We start from the raw sequence: 26,378 nt of genomic DNA, 5'->3' as shown, positions 1-26,378 counted from the left end.
TTCAACAACTGCTCTCCATTCAGCGGAATGTATGGGATGGAATAATTTCCCGGCAACAAGACTTCAACAATCAGAAACTTCACTCTGTCAATCTCGGTGACTAGCCTGTGCCAGTGATTCAAAGCCTCTACTTCTACAAGTATGCGAAACTGCCAGGATTAAGCTCTGCAAGAAGCTTTCCCAGTCCAAGGATAAGATTCTATCAATCACATCAAGTATGAGAATTCTGTTCCAGCACAAATTTATTCGCTGAAACAAATCCACTGTGACAATCAATCGCATGCTCAGCACCAAGGTAACGTCATCGTTACATTTGCAAAGATGTAACAATGACGTATCAAATAACGCAAAATGAAAACAAAATCGAAATGAAGGCGGTTGTTAGATAATAATCTGTGAAATCAGCAGCGCAACTAACTGCCTTACAGCAATTGGAGTTGTTGAAATTATTGATCAGACTTCAAGGAATGACGAATCTGTCAACGTCAAATCAATAACATCGAATGTTACGTTTATTCGAAATTGGATATGTTCTCAGACAGCAACGACTGCAGTCGTTGAATCAATGTAAAAATGACGGATTTTGTTGTCTGAGTTATTGCGTAAGTTCAGCAACTACCTTCGGTGAGGAAGTCCAGTTCCAAGAACTCCTCTTTCCTGCTGGAGACCATCTATCAACGTTAAAACGACGGAGGTACTGAATAGCAACCAGATGGCGTAATAAGTCATCCTCGTTGGCATGGCGATCTTACGGCGCCCCGGATGCTCGCAGGCGCCTTGTAGTGGACATGGGGGATAGAAAGGGGCAAAGGGCATACATAATTTCATAAACTTCAAAAAGGAGCTAGGACAGGGTTGCCAGTACCGCGGTTTCCTGCGGAATTGGGCCAGTTTTGTTTCAGAGTCGCGGTTTGTGTGCTGGTGGCTTTAGTTTCATTTCACTACAAATTTCACAAAATATCATTTCTAGCAAAAACACTTCGTTATTTTGACTTTAATTTGTGCAAACTTTCAAATTTTGTGCCTGTTTCAACTTGTAACTGATTGAGCTAATTTTTATTAGCAATTGGGCAGGTGATACATAAAAAATATCTGGCGACAGGACGCACCAACTAAGAGAAAATTGTACGAGACCGGTGAAGTATGAACACCAGGTGTCGCATTCACAGTGACATGCGATGGGAGGAAAATTTCGAACATGCAACTATCAACACTAGTTGGCGGGCGTACTCACTTTAGTATGGCACGTGAACTGTAACGTCACACAATAGGATAGACAAACCGATAAAAAGACCGACATAGATGTCACCACGGAAGCCAATATTTCTTAACCTCACTTTTCAATTGACTGAAAGACAAAGTGTACAATAACAAAAAAAGTGTAGCCTACAACAAAACACGTATATCCGCCCACACTGGAAGGATCAATCCCCGTTTCGATCTAACATTTCCTTGCAGCCTTTTTCTTCAAATTAATTTTTTTGACACTAACGTCACCGATATAGTCTGTGACAAAAGCACAATATTGCGCTGAAATTGTGGGAATTCGATTTTATGTTGACAATATGCCACATCGCATTCATGTTCATTCCATTGAGGTATTTCACTACAAAAGCGGTAGTCGACGAAAATGTGCCGAGAATAAGCGAGATATTAATGAGATCCAGAAGCAATTAGTTCTGTTGGTTCAATCTTTCCATGGTCGACTGGCAACACTTACTTTGCCAACCGAAGACAGTGACGTATCTCGCGAGGCGGATGAATATTATCAACAAAACATCGATAAAATCAATCAACAATATAAATTAAATATCTGAGCTGAGGAACGACCTGGACAACAAATTACAAGCTTTGCAAGTTGTGGTGACTTATGTAGTCTGCTTCGTGTGATGAATCAAATGATTTTTGACACTGGTTTAACAAATAAACAGAGCAATGCATAAAGTAATAGCGCAGATGAGAAGTTCTTAACTTTGCATCTTCAACCACTTTCAACAACAGAACAACTACGGTAGAAGGACCAGTGTCACACACGTAAGTCACCAAGTAAACATCAAAACATTTTATCAATTGATATGTAACCGCCGCTGTGTAAAGGATCGTAGAAGGCAGAGACCTCGACTGGAAAGGTTCAAGTCAAAAAAAAAACGGGCGTCAAGGGGGTGGTTTTGAAAAGCAATGGTCGATTTCATCAACAAACATTGTTTTCGCATTTATTAAACTAACTATAACATTGAAACAACATAAAGATAGAGAAAAGAGTGTCGCGTCGAATCTTCGCAGCAAACGATCGAACGACTTCGCAACGATTGCACGAGAGGGATTGTGACGTCACAAGACGACGATGACTTCGCTAGGTCTGCTGTTTCAACTTCATCCTTAAATCCGATTTATCATTTTCGCTCATCATCAGCTCCTCCTGAAAAGCATGACGTCAATGTGATGTCATGTGTAGAAATATCGTGTCATCGAACCTCAAGCCGTTGCGGGTCAACCTTCAATCACGGTCTGGTTTAAAACCTCAAATGACGGTCTGACGTCACAGGCAAGAACTTCGGTTCGCGCCGCTCTGTCAACTTCAGGAGAGGTTTGCTGTCCGAAGATAAACATTCAACGAATTGTTTAAATCTTAATCATCACAATGACGTCACATCTTACCTGCATGTGACGTAATGCGGTCAACAAAGAGTCCCTTTCTTCGGTCATTTCTTTCAATTGTTTTTCTAACGACGAAACGTGTGATGTCACATCACCATTGACAACCGGCTGTTCTTGGTTGAGTTGAGACGAGGGAGCGCTGTCGGTGGTTATGTTTAAGTGGGTGTCGTTGTTATTAACGACCATGACATCATCAGTGACATCATGCGATACATTCATTTCATCTTTTTTAACAGTTACATCACTGGGTGACGCTTTAATTGAAGGATTAGCTGTGGACACATCATCAGTGACGTCATCATTACATCTTTCGACATGTTGCGGCGTGTCTTGGTGAGGAAGTGTTTGAATTGTGACGTCATTGGCCGACGCGGGCGGAGCTTTACTGCAATTGGAAGAATTGTACAGTGACGTCAGAAGCTGAGACGGAGAAGTCGCAGAAGACCGAGCTGAAAAGAAATTGCAAAACGTCACTTCCGTGCATCTTCCACGTGGTCGCTCTATGTACTGTCTATGACGTCACATCCACTCACCAGTGACGTGGAAGACACCTGCGTCATCGCAGCGCACACCGATGTTGTCGACCTTAAGGACAACGGGAGGGGACTTGACGGTTGTGGGGTAGACGGGGTCGCCATCGTCCTGTGGACAACCAACGTTATCAACGCTGATGTAAATGGTTTGTAAATATCTGGTGAACTTCATTCTTTATTTCATCAGTACAAAGATCACTTCGTTACAGTTCATGACAACATACTAGCGATGTTACTTAGCTGCGGAACAACATGGTTCAGGTTTCGTCGGGACCATGCGACGGAAACAATTCTTCCCGATGAAGCTGAAACACGATGTTCCATTCGGTGGCTCATGTCCGGCAGCTGGTTTCGCTTCCCAAGTTGTAATCGAGATGCTGCGAACTTATTTGGCGCCAAAACGAGAAAAATATTGTCTTTAAACTAAAATCGCTACGTCAGGTGTCACTACCCCAGCGGGATATTACAGGGGCTGCGGTCCGGCGAAAAATATCCGGAGCTTTCAACTCCGGACATGCTAAGATCATTTCGACTCCACAGCTCTTGATATTTCGACCCACCTCTATCGTAAGGGTGACGTCATGGGCTTCGATCGTCATGGGAATCACTTCCGGGGCCACGTCATCTTCCAAGAATGCTCCTGAAGTCGATAGCAAATAAAGTTACGATTGTTATAAACAATGGAGAATTCATACAACACAATGCCCGATGAGTTGCAAACAAACAAACAACATTCCAAAACAAAACTTCGTTCCTAAACTTTTCATCAAATTTTCCTATAATTCAACTGATGATCCACTGGGATGCACGGTGTGACAAAACATTTTAAATAAAGTAAACAATATCACACCAAATCAGAAGAATCGGTTTATTTAAATACAGAGCTTTCGCCACACAAGTGTGGCTTCATCAGTATAAACTGCAACAATAATAAAGAATGATATACTATTAAGATGGTTATAAAATTTCTGTTACAATGGGTGAAACCAGGTGGGGTCAAGGTGGAATGTAAAGGTTTAAGGTTAGTTTTGACTAGAAGATCACGAAGAGTAGGGCATCTTTTGTAAGCAGGAAGTGGAGGATCTGGAAATAAAGTTTTCAAATTTTCATCAATTTTTAAAATGTAATCAAATTTATTAAATACTTTTTTGATGTTAGGAAGTGAGGGATGATATGTGGTGACGAATGGTATACGTTTAGAGTTAGTGGTTTTTATTAGACTTTGTTGCTCAAGAAGACTTTCACGATTCATTGCTTTAGCTTTATTAATGGCATCAGTTATGATTTTAGTTTTGTAATTTCGTGTTTTGAGATGAATGCTTAAAATTTGGGTGTGTTTATCAAAAAATTGAGTTGTCGAGCATATTCTGCGAAGGCGTAGTGCTAAACTGTATGGAATATTTTTAGTGACGTGAGATGGATGGCATGAGGTGGGTAAAAGGTATTGATGTGCATCTGTAGGTTTACAATAAAGTTCTGTTTCAATTTTGTTATTAATAATGTGTACAGTTGTGTCTAGAAAGTTTATTTCATTTGAAGAGTAGTTTAATGTAAAGCGAATAGTGGGGTGAAGCGAATTGGCAAAATCAAAGAAGTCTAAAAGTGATTGTTCTCCCGTTGTCCAAATGATAAAGATGTCATCAATGTATCTTAAGTAACAGAGTGGCTTGTGTTTTGTAGATTGAAGTAGCTGGTTTTCAAAGTTTGCCATGAAAATGTTAGCATATTTCGGAGCCATTTTAGTGCCCATGGCTGTGCCTTGAAGTTGTAAGTAGTTTTTAGAATCGAAGGTGAAGTAATTGTTTTTTAAAATGCAATTAACAGATTCTTTTAATAATGTAATGAAACAAACAACAGTCCGGCTTTGTTGGGCGGCGACGACCGAACAACACAACGACTAGCTAATAGCTATCCAACAGTGAGATGTTGGAAATTGCAGTAAAAACAAAGTATTGTAATTGAAAATCGATCTCATTACTACAGATTTCCAAGTTTATTGCACATTGGACGGCTAGCGCAAGCTTCTAGCCAGTAAATCAACCACGTTTTACATTGATTCAACGTCTGTAGAGTAGATGTTGAATCAATATAAAAAACGATTAATTTTCTGTCTGGATTCCATCAAGTCAATGAGAATCAAGTAACACAGACCTATGTTGGCCAGTGTGGACGCCATGACCTTCTCAGTGACCCCCATCACCCTGATCCCCATGTGGGTGTCCATGAATGGGTAGAACCTCGTGGCACAAGTCCCCGAATCAATGCGCATGCGTAGTGAAGGTTGGGTACTTTTGGGGCATTTCGTCTCGTTAGAAGCTGCAAGAAACTTATCACTTTATTGTTGCCATAAACAAAGTACCAGCTACATCAACTGATTCACCGCTACGCTGGCGACCACTGCAACAGTGGTCGCATGACATTGCGCTTCCACATCACCAAGTGGTGTATATTTGTTACTACAAATGCAAATCAAATCAGCTGAGTCATGATGAATCGGCTGGTCAGAAAATAACGCTAAGTCATTGCGATTGAAAAAATTCTTACAGAAGCCGTAGCCCACCTGGACGTGAAAACAGGTTTATGACGTCATCGCGCGTCATATTGCCGAACTCGGTTAAGTCGAGGTCATGAGCAACGATGCGTATCGATGAGCTGTCGCCATGAGAATCCACACATAAAGGAATCCCATTGGTCGCTGATATCTTGAGGAGGAAGACCTACAAAGCAGAATGTACTGTTGTGGGTGTTGTGCTACGTCAAAAATCAACCTATGACGCACACCCTAGAAGGGCTGGAATTCTGATATACGTCATAGAGGAAACATAAATACGTCATAGATAGAGATAGCATACGTCACAAGTTGAAATGACATACCATAGCATCCATGCAGAGTGCAGGCTTCTCATGGTATTCTTTGGCTTCTTCAACAGAAGTCGTGGCATTCCCTCCAACCATCGTCGCCTGAGAGTCCGTCATCCCGCGAGGAGAGGGAGTGGTTCTGTTAACACATTGTGACGTAGACAGGACAACTGACGATGTGTGACGTCATGAGGCGATTTAAAGGCCATCGCTCGATGCCGTTGAAGAAACAAATTGCGTCTTCCACAAGTAATCAGTTGATTTGTTATGTCACAGAGAGACTACGATTATTGGATGGACAGAAATATAGTGGTGAAGATGACAGCTAAGATGGCATTACCACAGTACAAAGATAAAGTTAGAGCGCTGCTTTTATGATGTAACACATACCGAATCGGTGACAGGATCTCGGATGGCAAGGAGCCGGAAGTGGAACTCCTGTCCGCATTTGATGTCTTCCTTTTGTCCGTTCCATCTGCTCCATTCAATGATTCCATGTCAAGAAAAACAAACTGGTCGAGAGAGCTCGTACCGCTAGAGGCGATAGACTGACAATCGTCGTCCTGCCGGGTTGCCATAGCAGCCATCGAGTCAGAGTCTGTGAGGTAGCCGCTGCTGCTGACTGTTGCGGATCTACAACAAGCTCATGTTAATCTTATGATGCATTGAACAGTTGCGGCCCGTTCTCTGTCCAGCAGAAGACAAAGGCCCCGGTTCGCACCAGCCGACGCAAACACGCGGCGTCGCCTTCATGCAGGAGACCAGTGTTTTTTTAAGGTGTTTTGGGGGACCGAAACGGTCCCCCAAATTTTTCCAGCGGTTTCCCAAAATTTGGACTTGCAACTACAGTAGAAAAGTAATGGTTGTTTCTCCCAATGCCTTAAGCAAATATGGCTATTTTTTGGTATTTAAATGAAACACTTGCGGTCTCTTAAAACTACTTAGCGGTCACCCAAACCAAACCCTAAAAAAAACCTGCAGGAGACTAACAGATATTCTTGGGCATGAGCAAATGGTTTGAAATTTTTCATTGGATCGTTTAGATTTCAAATAATTTATCGATAAATTAATTAGATCTTAAAATATTTACACGTTTATTCGTCAATGGGGTCAACTACGAAATGTTTGAATGTACACCAGAGCTATTTACTTCTCTAGCAAAAGCTGCAAGGTTCATCTTATGAACAAAAAGTAAAAGCAGAAACAAACGATTTGCTTCATTGTCCCATAGACGTTTGAGCCCCGTGACAATACACATCCCGGTGGAAACTAACAGGATTTAATTATGAAGACAATGAGCACACGTCCGCCCACAATCATGATTGTCGCATGCGTAAGATCAACAACTCGACGTCATAGTCCATCCGAACATGACGCTCATTTCTTACCGGTGCGAAACATTGTCAAGAGGCGCGCTCGTCGCTATCGGAGATGACAATTCCGTCAGTTTGTTGTTCAAGCGAAACTCAGTCTTCTTCCGCAACGTTTCGGCAGGATCGGTCATCCCTCTTTTTCTGGTGGTTGCTAGGTTACAAGGATTATATAATTAGCCACTACACCAGTGTTGCCAAGGCATCAAAGGATTACAAGTCTGCGTCAAGCTGAACGACGATAACCAGCTGTATATTTGTTAGCAGCAAAACAAACTGAGCACGAGTCACTTTCCGGCTCGAAATGTTTTCACATGGTTGTTGGGGAGAAGTTAAGATCAAGATGATCACCAATGACCTACTTTGAGTTATCCCTAGCTTTTCCACATTGTACGAGCAGATAGCAACATACTCATTACTCACCATGCGATGGTGATGCAGGTAAAGAAGGACGATCGGACTTGCCGCTAGATGGAGCATCAGAGTCAAGATACGAGGTTGGCGAGAACAAAGAAAGTGAAGAGACATCCTCTCCAAGGATGCTGATTGTGTCCAGGGAGCTGGATACCGAGGAAGCGGGTGTCACTGATTGGAGAGAGTCCGATGAGGGGCTGAATGGGGCGGGGCTTGGAAAGCGGGGAATCACTGGGGGACCTGATACAAGCATGGAATTAGTTTTTACCGCAACTTCATCAACGCAACAGCAACAAAATTCAGCAGAGTACCGGTTATCCGAACTATTCGCTACTTAGGAGAGTTCGAATATCCATGTTTTTGTGAAATCAAACGCCGTACAACCACGGTTGCTGTGACACAATCAATTCGTACATAGAACAAACTTTTACAAGGCAAGATGTTTTGACCATTAAACAACACAACAATTTTACTATAAACTTCACTTTTGGTTTATTGCGTATTTGAACTTAAACAAATATACTGGGGACCAGGGGGAAAACAAAAATAAAAATTGAAAACTGTTTACTTCTCCCTGACTACGCAACCGCTGACGCAGTAGTGGGACTTGGCTTTGTCTGGTTAATGGTTATGATTAAACGACACAATTTCTGCGTTTGAGGCCGCCGCAGATCACGTTGTTATATTCAGGCGCAGCAGCCGATGGATTGTGTGTCCATCGAGCATTCTTAAGTCTACATGTCTATCCTGGGTCGGTATACAGGACATTGGTGGATAATTTTAACTTAAAATTTTAAACTGTGATTAAAATGAGATCATGTTGTTTGTGACGGGAACTATCGTCACTGTCACGTCATCAATAATGTTTCAAATGTAGAAAATGAGATCACAGACGTATTGCTGCTTACGTATAAGGGGTGATGGGGGATCATGATTGGCTGGATTCGTCACGGATGACTGAGCATCAGCAGTTGGACGCAAAACAAGGAAAAGATCGACTGAGGGCAAAGCTAGTCTCACAGCAGTCGAGTCGCCGTCACTTCCATCAGTATCTTCAGAGCTGGGAGAAACTAATTAGATTACATATGTACCTTCAGAATGATGTACATCATACATACATCCACAAGATGGCAGACAGGCTAGGGATAAACTTCGTCTACAGATAAAACACAATTTAGTGAAAATAGTAGAGTGAGATAAATTAGAGGATAAAATAAATAAATCATGCATCACTGACCAGGCTTGCGTCGGCAGTTCAAACAGGCTAAAACAGGTCGTTAGTACATTCTACATTGTGAAGTAAGCAACGATCATGCTGCTAAAAGTGAAACTCAATCTATTGCATAAGTTTTGCATATCTGTGGTATAACAAAGCGAATTCTCTATTAAAGCTCTGATTTATCTATCAGGGTTAGGTTTACAAGAAAGTTTTCTTAGTTAAACCACAACCTATTCATGACACAAACAAAATGTAGAAACGTTTCACCTTGCCAGGTTGGCGGGGTCTGGATTCACACTCGTACTCGACAAGATGGTGTTCGTGTCGCTGTATGCCTTCTCACCAACACTCTCTATGGATTCAGCGAGTCGGAGGAGATAGAGGAATTGATGATGATCCAACATCACACGCACGGGCTGACAACATCACATGATCATTAGGAATTCTGGAACAACCTCCCAACTATTTAGTATTCATGGTGTTCATAAAGCTCGTTTTAATAAAATAACGAAGCACTGGAGTACTAGATTGAAAAGATAGGGGAGGGGTTCGATTCTCCAACAAAAGTATTTTTTTATAAATCCACACCAGTTGGTACCAGGTTAAGGTTGAAAACCGACAGGTTGTTGCGTCATCCAAGTTCCATCCCCAAAATGCAAAACCTGTCAAGGTGGATCGTCCCAGTAGAGAATGCGCTCACAGGGCTGTTTGGTTGGTAAAGTACAACTTTCTACGTTCATGGTCGGCCACCAGTCAATCAGGTTAGTTTGGAACAAGAAGTTACTGAACAAACTACTGACCAGCCACTCACCTTCTCTGTACCGACCAACACGTAAGTGGCGGCGGGGCCTTCGATGGTTCTCACTGGTTTAGGAGGTTCGCGCTTTTTTTCTTCTTCTTCTGGAAAATGTAAATATTCACATATTTTGCGTTCTGCAGTTAATTAGGACACAACGACATGTGAGTGTGTCATGGGAACAGACGATGCTCGAAATTAACGTCATCATCATTAGCTTTTCATGAGTAGCATTATCATCAGTTGTTATCAGTAGCCGCAATCATCACCTTCTAATGTGTGCCGGTAGAAGTTAAGGAGCGTTTGGTTCCTTCTGGGTCGTTCGCTTCTCATGGTCTCCGCATCTTCCCCCTCATCCATGGAGGTTGAAGATGTTGCAATCGCGTCCTCGCTGCGACTAGCCTGGACGGGGGTGACCTCGGAGGAGCTGGGAGTGGTGGGGAGGGACTCGGTCCTATGGGGCCGGAGCGCCATCTTAATGGGGGGCGGGGGTTGAAAGCACACGTCGGTCTTAGCGATCCACATGGTCAACGGGATGGAATCAATAAACGGGATAGACTTCCTTGCGTGGGGGGAATTCCCAGCCAAGTCGTTCATGACGAAATCGATCCAGACCTGGCGGACCCAGACCGACCACACGTCCTTGAAAGCCTTGTTCTTCAGCGATGATGCTGCATGGAAAGCGCATTCCGTAAGTAGTTGTTTGTCTCGAAAGAGGTTAAGAAATTATTTATCGAAAACGCCTTGTAGGCTACAATGTTATTGTTCAATATCACTGTGCATCCTCATAGCGAAATCGTAAACTGGTGAATGTTTGCAAAAATTCACAAGAAAAGTGAGTTGTTCAATTTTTTCAGTGAGTTTCGAAACTACCAAACTGGTAAATGGTAAAAAACAAAATTTTTGAAGATATTTCCGTATCGCGCAATGCTCGTTGTGGAAACTGTTGTCTCAATGTCTGTGAGAGAATGTGGTCGCAATACCGTTGCTGGTGGTCGCGCTGTTCAACAACCTTTTCAACAATGACAACAAATCAAGTCCTGAAGCAGTTACTCGACACTTGCACGAACCTCTCAGCTCGGGCTTGTCTACTCCCAGCGCGCGGATAATGGGCGTGTCTGTACCGGCCGCATGGTGGCTCAGGGAATGATGGAGAACCTCGTAGTCATGGCCACCGTCGCATGGGAACTCAGTGTCGTTGCTATGTTAACAAGTCTCAAGGTTAAAACAAAAAAAAAAACTACACAAAGTTTGTCAGAAAAATCTTTCATTGAGTCAACTGCCTGTTGCGAAGCGTAGTTGCTGGACAGCAGTGAAATACAACTTCAGTTTCAAGACTTCGACATGAGCACATGCTGCTTCCAAGTTCAATCTACCGATTTAAAGATGGACACCATCCATTTGGACAACAATGATACGTGGTCGTTCAAGTTAAAGATAGCCTTGCTATTGTGGGGTCGTGTGCGTCTAAGTAAGAAAGTTCATCATAGGACAACATTGTTTCAAGTAAACAAACAACACACTAGCTGCTTTGCGCGCAATCTGCGGTTGGAATTCTATGATGTTACCTCAGTATATGACGCAATAATGTTAGAACATACCTGCTCAAGACAACCTGAAACATTGACCTACAGTTGATGATTCTTGGTGCAATTCACTTCTAAACAAACAACTCCATTCAAGAACTGACCTGTTAATGAAGGACTGCTTGATGCTACCAAGGACTTTGGCTAAGTCCTTCCTCGAGGTATTTTCGCCGAACCTACAATTGGTCACTGGAAGATACAGAATCTATTAGATGACGCAATCAGGGTTCCCACACATTTTTTATAAACAAATTCCCTACTTTTTCAATACTAAATTCTAAAAATTCCCTACTTTTTCAATACTAAATTAAAAAAATTCCCAACCTGATTTTGATCTAAATTGCGCGTTAACAGTGCTTAATCAATGAAAATTTCTGTGCTGTATTATTTCCAAACACGATCATGCACAGGTTTAAAATTGTATATCCGGACTCTATTACATTCGAATCAGTATGAAAAATAATAATACTGTACCGTACAGTAGAAGATTCCTGTTTGAAGAAAAAACTCTTTTTTTTCAAAAGACCCAAACTGAAATCAGTTTGAATAAACTGTCACATTTATACTAAAATTGCAATTCAAAGCCTCATTCCATAGGACATGGCAACCTGCCATAAGCCAAATCAAAACAATTAAAAATCACACTACTGACGAAATGAAGTAAGTGAAAAGAACACTGAACACTGTCTTTGTGATTCTGAACACTGAATCACAGAGACATCATTGTACAATAAATAGGATTTATGAATGATATTGTCTTTGTTGTTGTGTCATTAGGGGTGTTCAATTTCGATTATTTGAATATTCGAAATTCGAAATTCAATTTATTTTCGATTTCCGACTTTCGATTTCGAATATCACAACTATTCACCACACTGCAAAATGTGATTTTATTGAAAGAAACGACATGAAAATTCGCTAAAAAACGCGAAAAAAAGCCATGAAAATCTGCGAAAAAAGAACACAAAATAACGTCTACAGCTCCAAGCCCATGTTGGTGTTTATGAACACAAGCTGATCGACATGGTCACCCGTCAGTCGGGATCTCAGCTTCGTGACGGTCAGGCCAGCTTTTGAAAACGATCGCTCCACTGGAGCCGAGGTCGCTGGGATCCCAAACACTGCAAGTTCATTTTCACAGCAAGCGATTCACTGCCGCGACATTTCACTGCAGAGTGCAGAGGTTTCAACTCGAAAGCGACATCGAGTATGTTTTCAAGCGCATAAAGCTAAACGCACGCTCCGACTACGTAGCAAATTATGTTGTGTGCATTTGAGTGCATTCAACATCTGATGACATTGAATCGACACAAAATGGTAGATTTTTGCTATGTCCCAGGCAGAAAAATCAGTCATTTCTACATTGAATCAACATCTGCAGACATTAAATCAATGTAAAAATGACAGATTTTGTTATCTGGTGTTGCAGCATCGCAACTCGTTCATCGTGATTATTTATCGCGAAGCTGATGCGTTTTGCATTCAAAAAGTGTTTTCCTGCTGCCGATCGCTAGTTCATCTATTGTTTTATGTATCAGCACAGCATAAAAAGTTGCCCCCACACAGAAATATGCCCCACGCAGGCCGTAGCCAGCCGGGGGCCAGGGGGGCCTCGCCCCCCCCTGAAAAAAATTTCGCCCCCTCTGGGCAAAATCTCAACATTCTCGAGCAACAGCTACAATTATAATGATTTTGCCCATTTAAATTTTTTCGCCCCCCCCCAAAAAAAGTTGCCCCCCCTTGCTCTGCGGTCTGGCTACGGACCCGCCCCCACGGCTTAGGCGCGTATGAATTCGGTAAAAAATGGATAAAAATGCGACAAAGCTCAGTCTACACTTTCTGCTATTGCACAACCTAGCTATCTTCACTCTTGAGAGAAATTTGTGAAATTTGGCATTAAAAATGCCAACCTGGCATCCCTGGTGCAGGACCCGCGAGAGCGTGTGATAGTCACATGATCGACGATGCGTATGCGTCGAAGTCTTTTTTTCGCTTGCAAAATGCGACAAGACAGACTTCGCGCCACTCGCGTTACTTTCAACCGCGTTCAGCCGAAAGGGCGGCTATAATTTCGAATATGTCCGATACGAAAAACGAATTTCGAATATCACCTTAATCGAAATCGAATCGAAAATCGAAATTGAACACCCCTATGTGTCATAATAGTAAGTTTTAGTAATGAAAGGCCACCGTGATTGAGGACTGAGGTATTGTGGTCTTGGTCGCAGATATTGCCTGCATTAACGATGTCTCTTACCGCTATTATCACGTAGCCAACCTGACATCATTGTTTTATGCGGCCGCTAATCGACTTCAACGATCATGGAATGTTATGTAATAAGAACGATTATACACGCAAAATAAAAAAAAATCGATTGCTCAAATCAGCTCTTTTGTCTCGTGAGCTTTGCGTATTGCTCAACAAGTGTATAAAGTTTAGAATTAACAAGAAATCATTAAATTTGAAACTGAAGTTTGAATCACGGCAAATAAACGTATTCAAAACTTTTACTTCAGCCGACGCTGTTTCACACTCAGTGTCTGGTCAGCAATAATTTTGCCACAGCAAAAATGCGTTAACTTTGAAGGCTGCCGAGCTGGAAACAGCTTGACGCGTGTATAAGTCGAACCTGGTGAAAACCACTTGCAAAAATCTCGAACTGCACTCGAGTATATACGGAAATAAGTAAAATTTTGAATGTTAGGCTACAGAACAAAAATCGCCCGAGGCTAAATTTTCATGTCAAGTTAAATATTTCTGCTTCTGGAGTGCCCCACAATTAAATAAGTCACGCCATGGTTACGCTACACCACTGTCTGTACAGTATAACTCCTGTTGCAAGTAGGCTAACCACAGTCAACCTAAACTGCTTGGTGGATGAACAACGGAGAATGACCGGTATTTAAAGCGCAGATGAACAAGAAAAAAACAGTTCCCGAACTTTATTGAAAAGCTGCATGTTGCTCCACAACATTGTTCTTTGTAATACCGCTTTGAAGGAGGATTACGAGTATAAACAAAAGAATAACTTTTAAACTTCATTTTGAATTGAAAAGACATGACGTAATGTCTTCCATCCTTAGTTATCATATATTTTTTCATTACGTAGTCATAATGTCTTGTAGGAATAAATTGAAAATCAGTATGATCACTCAAATTGAAAGCAAGGGGACTACGAATCCTCACTAAACCAATCAATCAATGGTCTTGTTGCACCTAAGATGACAACCTTATATTTACTGATCTCCGGAGCTGATGTAAACCTTAAAAGTCATGTCGACTTATTCTTGATGCCCCCGTTATCAAAAATTGTTCTTTGTAATACCGCTTTGAAGGTGGATTACGACTATGAACAAAAGAATAAATTTTAAACTTCAATTTGTATAGAAAATACACGACGTAATGTCTTCCAACCTTATCACTAAATATGAGAGCAACGGGACCACGAATCCTTACTGAACCAATCAGTAAAAGGTTTTGTTGTGCCTACTGATCTATGGAGCTTACATAAACCTGAAAAAATATGGACTTATTCTTGATATGGAATTTGACTACAGTACATATATTACATATCGATTAATGGATATTTTGTTTCACTGAACTTCAAAGTCAAAACGTATTTGTTTACCACAACCAAACCACTTGTGACGATCGAATTTGTTAATTCCTTATTTGATAAAATGTTTAGATGATGTCACGTCATTACGCCGATTTGAGATATTTCAATCATGACGTTGTATGGATGAAAAACTTTTACAAGTTTTATACTCTGCTGAGAGTAAAAAAGAAACACAAATGATAAATATTGGAGAAATTGAGTCTCCTTTACAACTTAAGAATCAAACAACTCAAAACTGCTGAAACAAAACGTTTTGTTTGAGTGAAAGAATCACTGCAAGCAACCAATGCCAAAATGCGTGCGGAAGAAGTCATGGGAGTGTGAGATATCAAAAATTTAACAGGTTGTTATTTTTCTACATCAATCTACTTTAAAAAATCTATATCTTTGCTTCTGTAGAAAATCCGCAGCAAGCGCCTTTTTTACATGTTTAGTATCAGCCAAATTTTGCCGATACCGATACTCAAACAATGGCCGATATCACCGATACCAATATATCGGATTTTTTATCTATAATTTAGTCATCAAGGTTTTCCATACTTTTTCAATACCACGAGGGAGGTTTCACAAAATTCCCGACCTTTTCCCGGTCTGGAAAACGGGTTTTCAAATTCCCTACTTTTTCCCTACTTTCCCGACTGCGTGGGAACCCTGCGCAATGTGCTTTACAAATATCATCCCACAACTCGCCACCATGTGGGAACTTTATCAATGTGCTTGCAAACTCCATGATACTGTCTGCAAGCTTTACGATATTTGCTTTCCGTTCATTACAAGAACAGACACAACAAAGTTATAGATAGTTCCAACTCTTGTTAGGAGCATTGTTTTGAACTTGTTAGGAGCATTGTTTTGAACTTGTTAAGAGCATTATTTTGAACTTGTTAGGAGCATTGTTTTGAACTTGTTAAGAGCATTGTTTTGAACTTGTTAAGAGCATTATTTTGAACTTGTTAGGAGCATTGTTTTAGGAGTTTTGAACTATTGTTGTTTGGTCTCGCCGTTTATTCGTTCACAAAACCGGGTGTACATCGACTAAGCTATCATGGGAACAGTAGGGGAAATGCCTCCTGATGAGCAAGGCCACACCCACCTGCTGCCTGGGATATGTTTATCTCTATCCCCTCCGGAAAGTTGGGATCGTCTGATGACTTCGCCGATGGAACGAATATCTAGGAAGAGAAAACCTTGTAAGAACCATAAAAATAAGGCTTACACCAGGTAGTTGGAAATTTAGCTTAGGTGGATAGGAAGGCAAGGAAGCCAATCTTCTAGTCCACCTTCTGGCATGTCTTTAAGTGTCCTGCCAAAGACACAACCGCATGCTCTTGAGCGTTGTCGAACCGGTGGCCTTTTGAATGCCGTACCAGAGATCTCAGCCATGCAGTTGAGAAGATTGTCAGTTGAAATCCAAGCAAGCTATTTCGTTTACTGTGTTGATTGACAAGCTGGTAGATCGCATGCTGGAGCTGGTCTTCTACTTTATATACCAAACTCTACAACAACTTGTGCACACCTACCTTCGGCATGAGGGCCTCCACCCGGATGTCCGTGTGCTCCTCTTCCAAGGGATCTCCTCCTCCCACCACCACGCCCAAGTCCTCCAACATCTTCTGAACAGACTTCATGGTGGATAGGGCCAGTTGATTGATCCACAAGAGGGAGGGCCAGTGCGCCCGGATGTTAGGGGCGGTCGCGCGAATGAATATATTGCTATGAGGAGCTGTGGAGGAAATGAAGTGTCTTAAAACTTCAATCGAGTCGGTTGTTATTGGGCGAATCTATGAAAGTAATCGCTCATCCTGTACGAGCTATGACAAGCAATGACGTCATAAAACATATTCCAAAAATGAAAAGATTATGTTTATTTCAACCAGCCAGGTAATGTAAGAATTGCAGACCATCAACCAAAAACAGGCGTCACTGGGTTAGCTGCTAGCTCACGATAAAGTGGAAACAACTTCTAGTCAAGGGAAGACACTGTGAGGGATGATCTGACAAAAATAAACTTGAAAATTGAAAATGCCAAACAGAGAGAGATGGGGGAGTCGCTGCAGACAACTGGTCGACCCTGATGTCGCGGGATGAAGACCAGGCTTCTTTGAAGCAAATACAGAGAGAGATTAAATTAGCTTTGGAGCAAACAACAAACAATGTGAATAAAAATCCCAGAAACTTTCACAGTTTGTGGCAACGACGATAGACTTCACTCACATGGGTAATCTCTCCCATCAGGAAAGAAGTAATCAGTGATGATGACCGTTGCTAGGGGCATGTCGTCAGGGAGGAGCAACTCCTTTCTATTAGATGACAATACCTTATTGTTGTGGCGCTCCTTGTCCGCTGATGACGACACCTGGGCACATTATGAAGCGGCATGTATGCAATTTAACAATTTTAAAAGGAACCAGAAATTATCAAACCAAACAATTAGCCACCGCGCAACCTCAGTCTTTCAAAATAGGGGTGCATCTTATACGTCATAGAACATGGGTAGTCTCTAGGGTGAGGGAGAACTCCACAAAGATACACCACCCAATCCCAACAGCCACTGACCTGGCCGACTTCGATGTCACCGAGTCGCAACAGGAGACAGCTCTCTAAAAGCTTCGCGCTTGTCTTGGGTCCTACATAACAACAAGAGATGAAGTGGAGCCATGTTAAAGTGTCGTCACTTCTCAAACTACCCGGTAAATTGAAGTGGACGAGATGACAAAGAAACGTTTTTAAACTTGTCATCAGATGGAACTTTAGTAGAGAAGTAGGCTAATTCACAACAACAAAAACAGGTAATACAATAGTCAAAGAATCAATGGAATTACACGACATTATGCAAACAACACAAAAAAGTATCCAAAAGAATAATCTATTAAGTGACCTGACGAGACACAGCCGTGTTCAATTGGAGTCGAACCGACAACCTACTGAGCGTCGGGCAAACGTTCTCACCACTAAGCCACATCATTGATAACAAGTTACCAAATCTGCAGCCAACGACTTAGTGACGCCATTGCAAGTGTAGTTGATCTCTGACGTCACAGTTGTGAACCATCCGCGTGCGTTGGTGAAACTGCTAGAGGTTAAACAATAGCACAAAGGGAGCCCAGATTGTTACATCACGTATCTACACAACCTACCCACGTAACCGGCCGCAGTTGCCGCCTTCTTCAAATCAACAAAGTCCTTTCGAAACTTCACGATAATTTCTTCCGCCCATTTATCCCGGCACGAAGCGATGTCATTGTAATCGCGGAAGTGAGCTCGACTTTTCCCTGGGAAATTATAGAAGGTTCCAGCATCCCACGTGTGACGTCATTACCAACAAAGTAAACTTAAATTGATTCGGAAAATCACGCTTCGTCCATTAACTCCACTTTGATTGTTTGCTAATAATATCAGATAGTCAACAATGGAGCAATATCCTTCAGCATCTGTTGCTAGCAAACCAACATACTATCGTGCTTCCTTACCGGCTTTGTGGCTGGGGTAATGGTCTATCTTTAGGTTGTAGAAGGTTATCAGAATAGCGCCGCCTTCCACCACTTTCTTGTAGGTGGCTGTGAACAATAACATGACAAAATTTAGTTACACCAGGGCTTCCCAAGCTATGAATCGCGACCCCAGACGGGGGCACAAATTAAAAATGGGACTACAGTTGGAAGTTTATACTAGAAACTGCCCATAAAGGCGTCGCATACAAAATTATTTTCTGAAAAGGGGCAGCACAATAAAAAGTTTGAGATGCATCATGGCGGCTTTGTTGCACCATTACAAGTGGTTTCTTGCCTATTTCTTGACGTGTTTCGTGCGGTCTAAATTAATTATCTCGACGTCGCAGCAGTCAGGTCGGCAAGGGTTTTTATGTCGGTTGAAAATCCTTTAAAGACAAACTGTGTTCTTTTGTATAGCATTGAGAAGTCGAAGTAATGAGCTAACGATGTGGCTATGGCACAGCAACAGAAGAAAACTTGGATGCATAATTTCTTTTGCCAACGAATTTTGGTTGCTGCTGGGAGACATAAAATCATTTAACTGAATAACTGCTATGGATAAGTCATAATATTTGGTAACACTCTAAAGCCAGTGGTTTCTAAACAGCTCTAAAGTTTTACGAACATCAATAACTTCCACAAATTCATTAATACCACTACCACATTATTGGTTGTTGGTTTAAAATATAAACAAGCCAGAAAGACGCGCACGCGCTAGATTTTCATAAAACTACTTTTCAAAGGTTAACAATTGCGTGCAAAGTGCGAACAAATTCTTCAAACAACAATTCTTAGCGTTCGGTAGGCAAGCTATTCCGCCCGAAAAATGTAGCCGGGAGCCGAACCGACAAATTGCAAAGCAAGACCGAACACTTCGAGCACGCTTTTCGATACGTAACACACTCGTCATAGTGACGTCACCTTCAGCGTTCGCGTTCGAACCATCGTCACAGATGTGGAGGTCGATCCTGTCGATGTCACAATGGTATGACGTCTCGTGGATGATGTGACGTATGAAGTAGGGGTCACATGGGGTGGAAGGGGTCGCGTCGTCACCGGGGGTAGCGGGGGGTGAAATTGTCTAAACGCATCCACAAACACACTCGTCAGCTGATAAGATCTATACTAACTCATGAAAATAACTTTATAAAACACAAAAGTAAGAAACCCAAAAACTTTACAACAATAGATCCACAAAATGTGCCTTTTTGGAGCAGACACAAGAACTAGACGGCAAAAGGAAGACTGACCAAGCGCATAAGGCGCTTGGCTTTCAATCATACAAACATGTTCGGCACTTGGCTGAGATAGTTACGAAAACACCCAACGCCTTTATCCAGGGTGTAAAAGAATGGGTAAGTGGAGTTACAAATGAGAAAAAGAAACCGGCCAGACTACCATCAATAGAACAGTATGCCCACATGGCTGGCACTACTGCAATGAAAAATTCATCGCTTCAGGCATTCTCTATTCCATGCGATAATTGACAGACAGTAGCTTCTACGAACCCCGCAATAGTTCTTACAAGTGAGCGACTTACATCACGGATGAGTGTATGAGATCACAATACCTGGTTAGTCTGCGGCTTGTCACTGTTTTGTGACCTTCCTTGCTGCTGCGATCGCTCGATGGTTTCACGAATCGATTTGACGCACAACATGGCGGATTGTACCTGCGCGTCCGTCAGCACCCACAGAAGGTCGTCGAACTGCAGCCACAACTGCGTCGCGAGAACCGACAGGTCAGACGTCTACCAAGACAAACGTGAAGGTGAATTAAGATGCTGTCCGCATCATGAAAAGGTCTAGTTGCCCAGTTAGCAAATAATCCCTATTTTTCATTGATTCAACGCCTGCAGACGTTGAAGGTCTGGTTCGCTGGCATGGTAAGGTTTACGCAGTGTAGACGCTTTGTACCCGACAAAAACAAAGAATGCTTGAGGTAGAAACATACACAAATACAAGACAACGATGTAGCCTTGTAACGAATATATTTCACTATTTATAGGCTGGTTATTTAAAAAAACATAGAAACAGAATATCATGACCGATGACGTCATTTTCCTGTTGCTTCATGGGTCGTTGCTTCACGAAATACAATAAACTCATTAGAAATGACACATAAGATATGGCCATAAGGCGTTACAGTTATACTCCAAAGTGAAGTTGAAATTATACAACGAAAGTTGAAGTTACACTGCAAATGTTTATAAAACTCAACCAGTCCAATAGCGAATAATTCAATAACACTAAGCCATTAGTGTCAGTTGGAGTTACAAAAACATTGAATCGAACAAAAAGAGGTAATTTAATTTGTTAAGAAATCGATAAAGTTCCTTTACTGGTGTCTTGCAGTGATTTTCAAAGTGGAGGATATGTTGGCAAAGTGTAGTTGGGGGGGGGGGGTGATAATGCATAAAATATCTGTGAGACGCAACAGTGCATGAAGTTTGAGAACCGACAATCTCAATGAAACCAGATCATCACCTTTCTCCTCATGACGATTCTCACAACAGCTTGGTTGGTGATCAATCTGATGGGGGTTGTGGCACCCCCTGTCTGCAACGATGCGGCATCGGTCACTATGCGCATAGTCTGCCACGTGATCTTCTTAAACGTCAGCACCTGGAAAGGAGGCGATTGATGGATGAAACAATTTGTTTCAACTGAAGTAACGGGGCAACAACATCTTGAAACCAACCCGCAAGCCGATCCTTAATGATACTGCAGTAAGTCTTGTGATGTAATAAAGTTACCCAGGTTTTGAAACTTTGTATTCTTGTAGTGACGTAAGACTGCTAAGTCACTATCGCTCTTCTGTGGGGCCTTCTGGATTTTATTGATGCATCACAGATTGACGCATTCTTTTGCAACGGAATTGTATGCTAAAGGTCCCACTCACTATGTGGTAAGTTGAGGGCATACAAGATGTTGGCCTGCTATTGTAAGATTAACTTCCCTGGTGTCCCAGACAGTCCCAATTAACACAACGAACAGCACTAGTAGTAGTCATACGTACCTGTCCCCATGCTTTGTTTACGACTCTTGTGAAGCGCAGGTCAGCTTTCTTGCCATCCGGATCGGTGCTGTAGACGAGCAACTGGGAGAGCTGAAAACGATAACAACGAACTGAAGGTGAAGAAGTGCGCGTCTCTCGCTAGTTCATGCGCTTTGATGTCATCTCTTGCCACTGATGTTTGGTTATGACGTCACCGGGGCACCCCCAGGACAAATGAAACCCGTTGCGCGAGTCAGCAATATACACAAAATAAATCCAAAAGCGGACACGGCATTTGTCCTGTGTTGGCAATATTATTAACTTTAAATTGATGTTAAGGAACATAGCGCAAACCAAAATATAAGAAAGGGGGTGCTTGAAAGAAGAAAAAAGAAGACGGTAAACCTATTCTTTAGATGACGCATCACGAGCTTACCTGGAACTCGGCCTTAAACACAGCCGATGAGAAGTTGACACTGATGGAGTTGATGCGGACTGCCATTCCTTCCAATACCTTCTGAATGAATCCAAAACTACTGTCCCCGCTGTAACATGAATATTGTAATTAATTCAAATACAGTCTATACGAGGTAATCGTCAGGGCAAAATAAAGCTTCACAGGCTTAGCAATAGACCACAATTTAATGCTGACACACCCACGAGGCGTTCGACTTCACTAACTGTGGTCAACAATCATGACGTAATGCCAATTTTACAATTCTGCTAAATCCGCTTAGCACAGTTAGTCTGAAGAAGCAAAGGTCAAATGCTTTCAGCATGAACCACTCACACCCTGCCTCATTGGAAACTGATGATGCAAAATTTGAGCACATAATGCTTTCAACCCAGATTCGCCAAGATCGTACAAACCTTACGCCTTGGTTGAGTATCCGTACGAGGTACGGCCGGTACAGTGATATAAACCTCAAGGTATCGAGGTTACTAGTATGCATCACGGAGGGACGACAGAAATGGGCAAGTAAAATCTGATAATTACTTTCTGTTCCTTTCCAGTCAAGCCGTTGTAGATATGTTATATGGTTGCCCAGTGCCAACCACTGATTGGTAGCCTAGCAACACAGCATAGCGCGACATAGCACTAGAACGAGATCCTTGCTTACTTCGCTTTATGAGCTAGCAAACAAATCACAGTGTTAACTGGGCTCTTGGGAATCGACAGACTGTGAAATAAAAACTGACCCTCTTCAATTTGACATGTGTTGTGATGTTATTCTACGTGTGTGAGATGAGCGAGCGCAACAACATACTTCCAACCTACAGACTCAAAAACTGGTCTTTGAGAGGAACAGCATACAATGCAATTTAAACCTTCAAACCAAACTGCGACTGAAGCATAGAACATACAAGGTACCACAGACCTGTTTGTAACGATTTTAAACCAATTAGTTTGTTCAAAAAACTAAACGTTTCCGGCCCATTACACAGTGAATAAAAGAACTGTTGTATAGATTGGAGAGTAAATGAAATAAAATATTTTAAAATGTTAGTAACTAGTATTTTTCAATTTTTAGCAATTTTGCTAAAAAATACTACTTGGAGTGAAAATGACTAGCGGGCAAACAAAAATCTCAGGCAGGCCGCAGGTTGGACATCCCTGCCCCAAGCCATTAAGTAACCAACGTCATGCCAGTTGGCCAATCAAGGATTGAACTCAGATGATGATATTCTCAACAAAATGAAAACATAATGGGTGGAGACATCGATTGATCGATGTGGAAATTCTATGCTTAAATGTGAGCAGCCACATATGCGATAACTTACTGCAAAGGACCAAGATAACTTGAAACCAGCTCTGTTTTATTTATAAAATGTCTTATGATGATTCTCTCAACTATCAACTTCTTCTTCTTGCACATTCAATTTCTGCTACTTGTAATTTCCAACTTCAACCAGACATTACAATACCGTACTTGATTTCTTCATATTGCCACTGACTTTATATCCATTGTTATTATTATTATTTTTAGTATTTCTTGCGTCCGTATTTGCTTTTTCTGTTCTTCCTTCGTTTTTGTGTCAATTTGCTACTTAAAAACGCAATAAATTCTTTCGTATAACTGTTTGAATGAGAGAGTGCAGAATCGACCACTTCAGGGCTACGGTCTTTCGAACTCTCTCATTGGATGCATTGCACACTGTACGTTTCGTATCCAAACAAAAATAAAATGACCATCATAAAATCGATTTTGGGTAGAAAAAAAAATTAGAGAAGTAGTAGATGATATGATCAATTGATCATGAATAATGAAGTTCAACCAACTCACCCAGATGCTGAAGCTTCGATCGGTGACGGGCCATTAGGCTCACGTGGTTTTTCACAAGTTACCATATCAAGTTCAACAGAGTCCAGGAACTGAAATTTGTTTAGGTAAGTGTATAGTTAATTGACCGAGTTAAAAATTGTTTTTGGAATTCAACTAAGAAGATTTTAAAACACAACTTACGATGGTGATAGGGCTGGTCTTCAGTTTGGTCCAAGGGATCTGTGAAGTTGAACAGTAGTATCATGAAACTAAAAAATATACCTCGTTCATTTAAGAAGCATTTTAGTGGAATAATTTAGGCACTAAGAGTGAGCTACGAATAAGCTACCACCTTGACATGAACTCTGTTGCACTTTGCGTGATTGATTTGCAACCAGGTGGGAAGATTGACCAGGTTCTGAATGGCCACACAATCCAACTCAAGGTTGAAGAGCTCTCCTTCTCCTCTCAGAGTGCTCAGCTGAATGCTGTCCGCCGACAAATTCTTGGCAAATCTACACAACAGTCACATTCATGCGTCAATTGTGTATGTAAGAAACTACTGCACAAAAAACAGACAGTGGTAGGGGAAGTGCTACTGTTCTACTGGAGAAAGTCTTATAATGTAGCCCTGGTACTTTTGGATACTTGTGGAGACAGACAACTTAAAAAATACAAACTACCAGTAACCAGTATTGAGCTGATCATAACCACAAGAGTCAGTCATATAGCTCGTCATCGACAAAAATATATCCAGTTGCCATTTTTAAATGTGGAGCAAATAGTAAAAAACAAACTTTCTTTTAAATGATATGATAAGACATTTTATCACTGACATATGAAAAAAAGGTTATGTAGACGAATAGATACAAAATTCAGTTTGACTTCTTTATTGTTAATAAAGGGAGCAAGTCTTTTAGGCGCAGACAGTTAGACGTCGGTCAAATAAGCATGTACATTGTACACTGTAGGTCTGTAGCGTCAGGATATTTAGGTGCGAAGCACTGTGGCACCCGTTCATTTAAGTGCTATTCCTAGTAAAGTCTGCAGATTGTATCAGCTTGGCAGGTAGGCCAATGCTTTTCACTCAAAATGTAATATTGAACAGAAAAATATATTGTTTTTTTAATGCATGTGTTGATGTGTTCGGCATTTATTTATTGTTAGTCATGGTTTCAGTGAGTGAAACTGCTTTATCCGGCAATGCTTTTTGCACAAAATATTATATTGAAAAAAAATATGTAATGGCTTCCCTGAATGAAGCTGCACCGGCAATGCATTTCAAACAAAATGTTATACTGAACAGAAAAATATATTGTCTTTTTAATGTGCGTGTTCGGCATTTATTTGTTGTTAGACCAGGTTTGCATCGGCGAAAGCTTTATCAATAAATTATTCAAGTTTCCGAACATGACTGAGTTCACTTATAGTTAAAGAAGTGAAATAATAACTACACATTTAACATCAGTAAAAATATACAGTAGCCTATATTCAAGCGGGTAGTAGGCTTGAGTGAAGAGTAACTTAGTTTTCTGTCAAAACCCCGACTAGGTTTTGCCAAAGCTGAGCTGATACAATCTGCATACTTTACTAAGAATAGCACCTAAATGAACTGGTGCCACAGTGCTCCGCACCTAGATATCCTGACGCCACAGTGTACACGTCTATTTGACCGGCGCCTAAAAGACGTGAAGTCGTGAACCCTTAGTAAACTGGCTATCAATCAGCTGCTGGTACTGTTTGTATTTTTAGCAAGAACTGATTGCTGCTGTGTAACAAGAAAACAACATCTTAGTGCAAAAGGAACAAAATTTATCCCACAACTAGAAACACCTACTTGGAAAGATGTTTCAGGATCTGCTTCTTTATTAATCCTGCCATTGCCGAGGTGTAAAAGCATCAACCTGATTCTTTGTGGCAATGTATAAATAAGTAAATGTGCTCTGTCACATCCACTTGTTTTGGATAAAACTACAAATCACAGCCAAAAGGCCTTTCAGCTTCCATAAATGCTGATATTCAACTTGAGCAAGTCATATCCTTGATAGTTATTCAAGTTTCAACAAGTCCAACACAATCATCAGCACAAAACTTAAAGTTGAAAATCTGAGCAAAGTAATTTGTTACATGTTGAGAATGATTCTACAATCTACACAAAACACTGCCAGTTGCATAATGTTCAATGCTGTCCAGTAGACTGTAGCCAATTGAAGTTGAATTCACTTAAGCCATCACCTTTAAGAGAAAGTGCAAAATGACAATTTAGACTAACGACAACTTATATACTTAAACTGGTAAAAACCATGAAAAATCACAACAAAAGACATAATAACAATTCTAACATATTAACAACAATGTAACTAACAGCTGGTCGTTTATTTTGGTCAGAAATAATTCAAAATTGTGGATTGCTTTATCTAAGCCGCCTCGAAACTAAATGCGGCCATGGCCGCGATTAACCTACAAAAACCGACATTTTGTCCGCCGGTCGCCCGCATTTGCCCGCCATGAAGTTCCGAGAAAATTTTACGCAAGCGGCCTTGTAAAATGTAAATAAAGTATTTTGCCACT

General features: G+C 41.3%; 1 protein-coding gene across 1 annotated transcript; it reads right to left on the bottom strand.

Annotated features, from left to right (window-relative positions):
- Positions 1–232: 232 nt before the first annotated feature.
- LOC145767066 (bridge-like lipid transfer protein family member 3B) lies at positions 233–25,807 on the bottom strand. Its single transcript, XM_082578811.1, has 31 exons — positions 25,645–25,807; positions 24,160–24,322; positions 24,009–24,047; positions 23,829–23,917; positions 21,980–22,088; positions 21,565–21,654; positions 21,033–21,170; positions 20,117–20,296; positions 19,468–19,627; positions 18,526–18,612; positions 18,193–18,327; positions 17,612–17,682; positions 17,270–17,411; positions 16,576–16,778; positions 16,149–16,227; positions 11,540–11,624; positions 10,920–11,050; positions 10,119–10,520; positions 9,865–9,953; positions 9,321–9,469; positions 8,743–8,894; positions 7,844–8,074; positions 7,439–7,574; positions 6,441–6,683; positions 6,066–6,189; positions 5,752–5,908; positions 5,343–5,507; positions 3,752–3,831; positions 3,192–3,300; positions 2,659–3,107; positions 233–2,419 (listed from the first exon to the last, which is right to left on the bottom strand). The coding sequence occupies exons 1-31, from the start codon at positions 25,686–25,688 to the stop codon at positions 2,354–2,356; spliced, it is 4,497 nt and encodes a 1,498-aa protein (XP_082434937.1). The 5' UTR covers positions 25,689–25,807; the 3' UTR covers positions 233–2,353.
- Between the last annotated feature and the right edge of the window lie 571 nt (positions 25,808–26,378).

The sequence above is a fragment of the Aplidium turbinatum genome, chromosome 3 (genome assembly GCF_918807975.1).
Source record: "Aplidium turbinatum chromosome 3, kaAplTurb1.1, whole genome shotgun sequence".
Classification (NCBI taxonomy): domain Eukaryota; kingdom Metazoa; phylum Chordata; class Ascidiacea; order Aplousobranchia; family Polyclinidae; genus Aplidium; species Aplidium turbinatum.
This window is presented reverse-complemented; position numbering and strand designations above follow the sequence as displayed.

Excerpts from the sequence above, each read along its gene's own strand:
- LOC145767066 (XM_082578811.1), bottom strand. The coding sequence starts at position 25,688 with ATGGCAGGATTAATAAAGAAGCAGATCCTGAAACATCTTTCCAA. Across the intron at positions 20,297-21,032 it reads GAATCGTCATGAGGAGAAAG|ACGTCTGACCTGTCGGTTCT; the intron begins GTGATGATCTGG and ends TTGTCTTGGTAG. Across the intron at positions 9,954-10,118 it reads CTACCGGCACACATTAGAAG|AAGAAGAAGAAAAAAAGCGC; the intron begins GTGATGATTGCG and ends TACATTTTCCAG.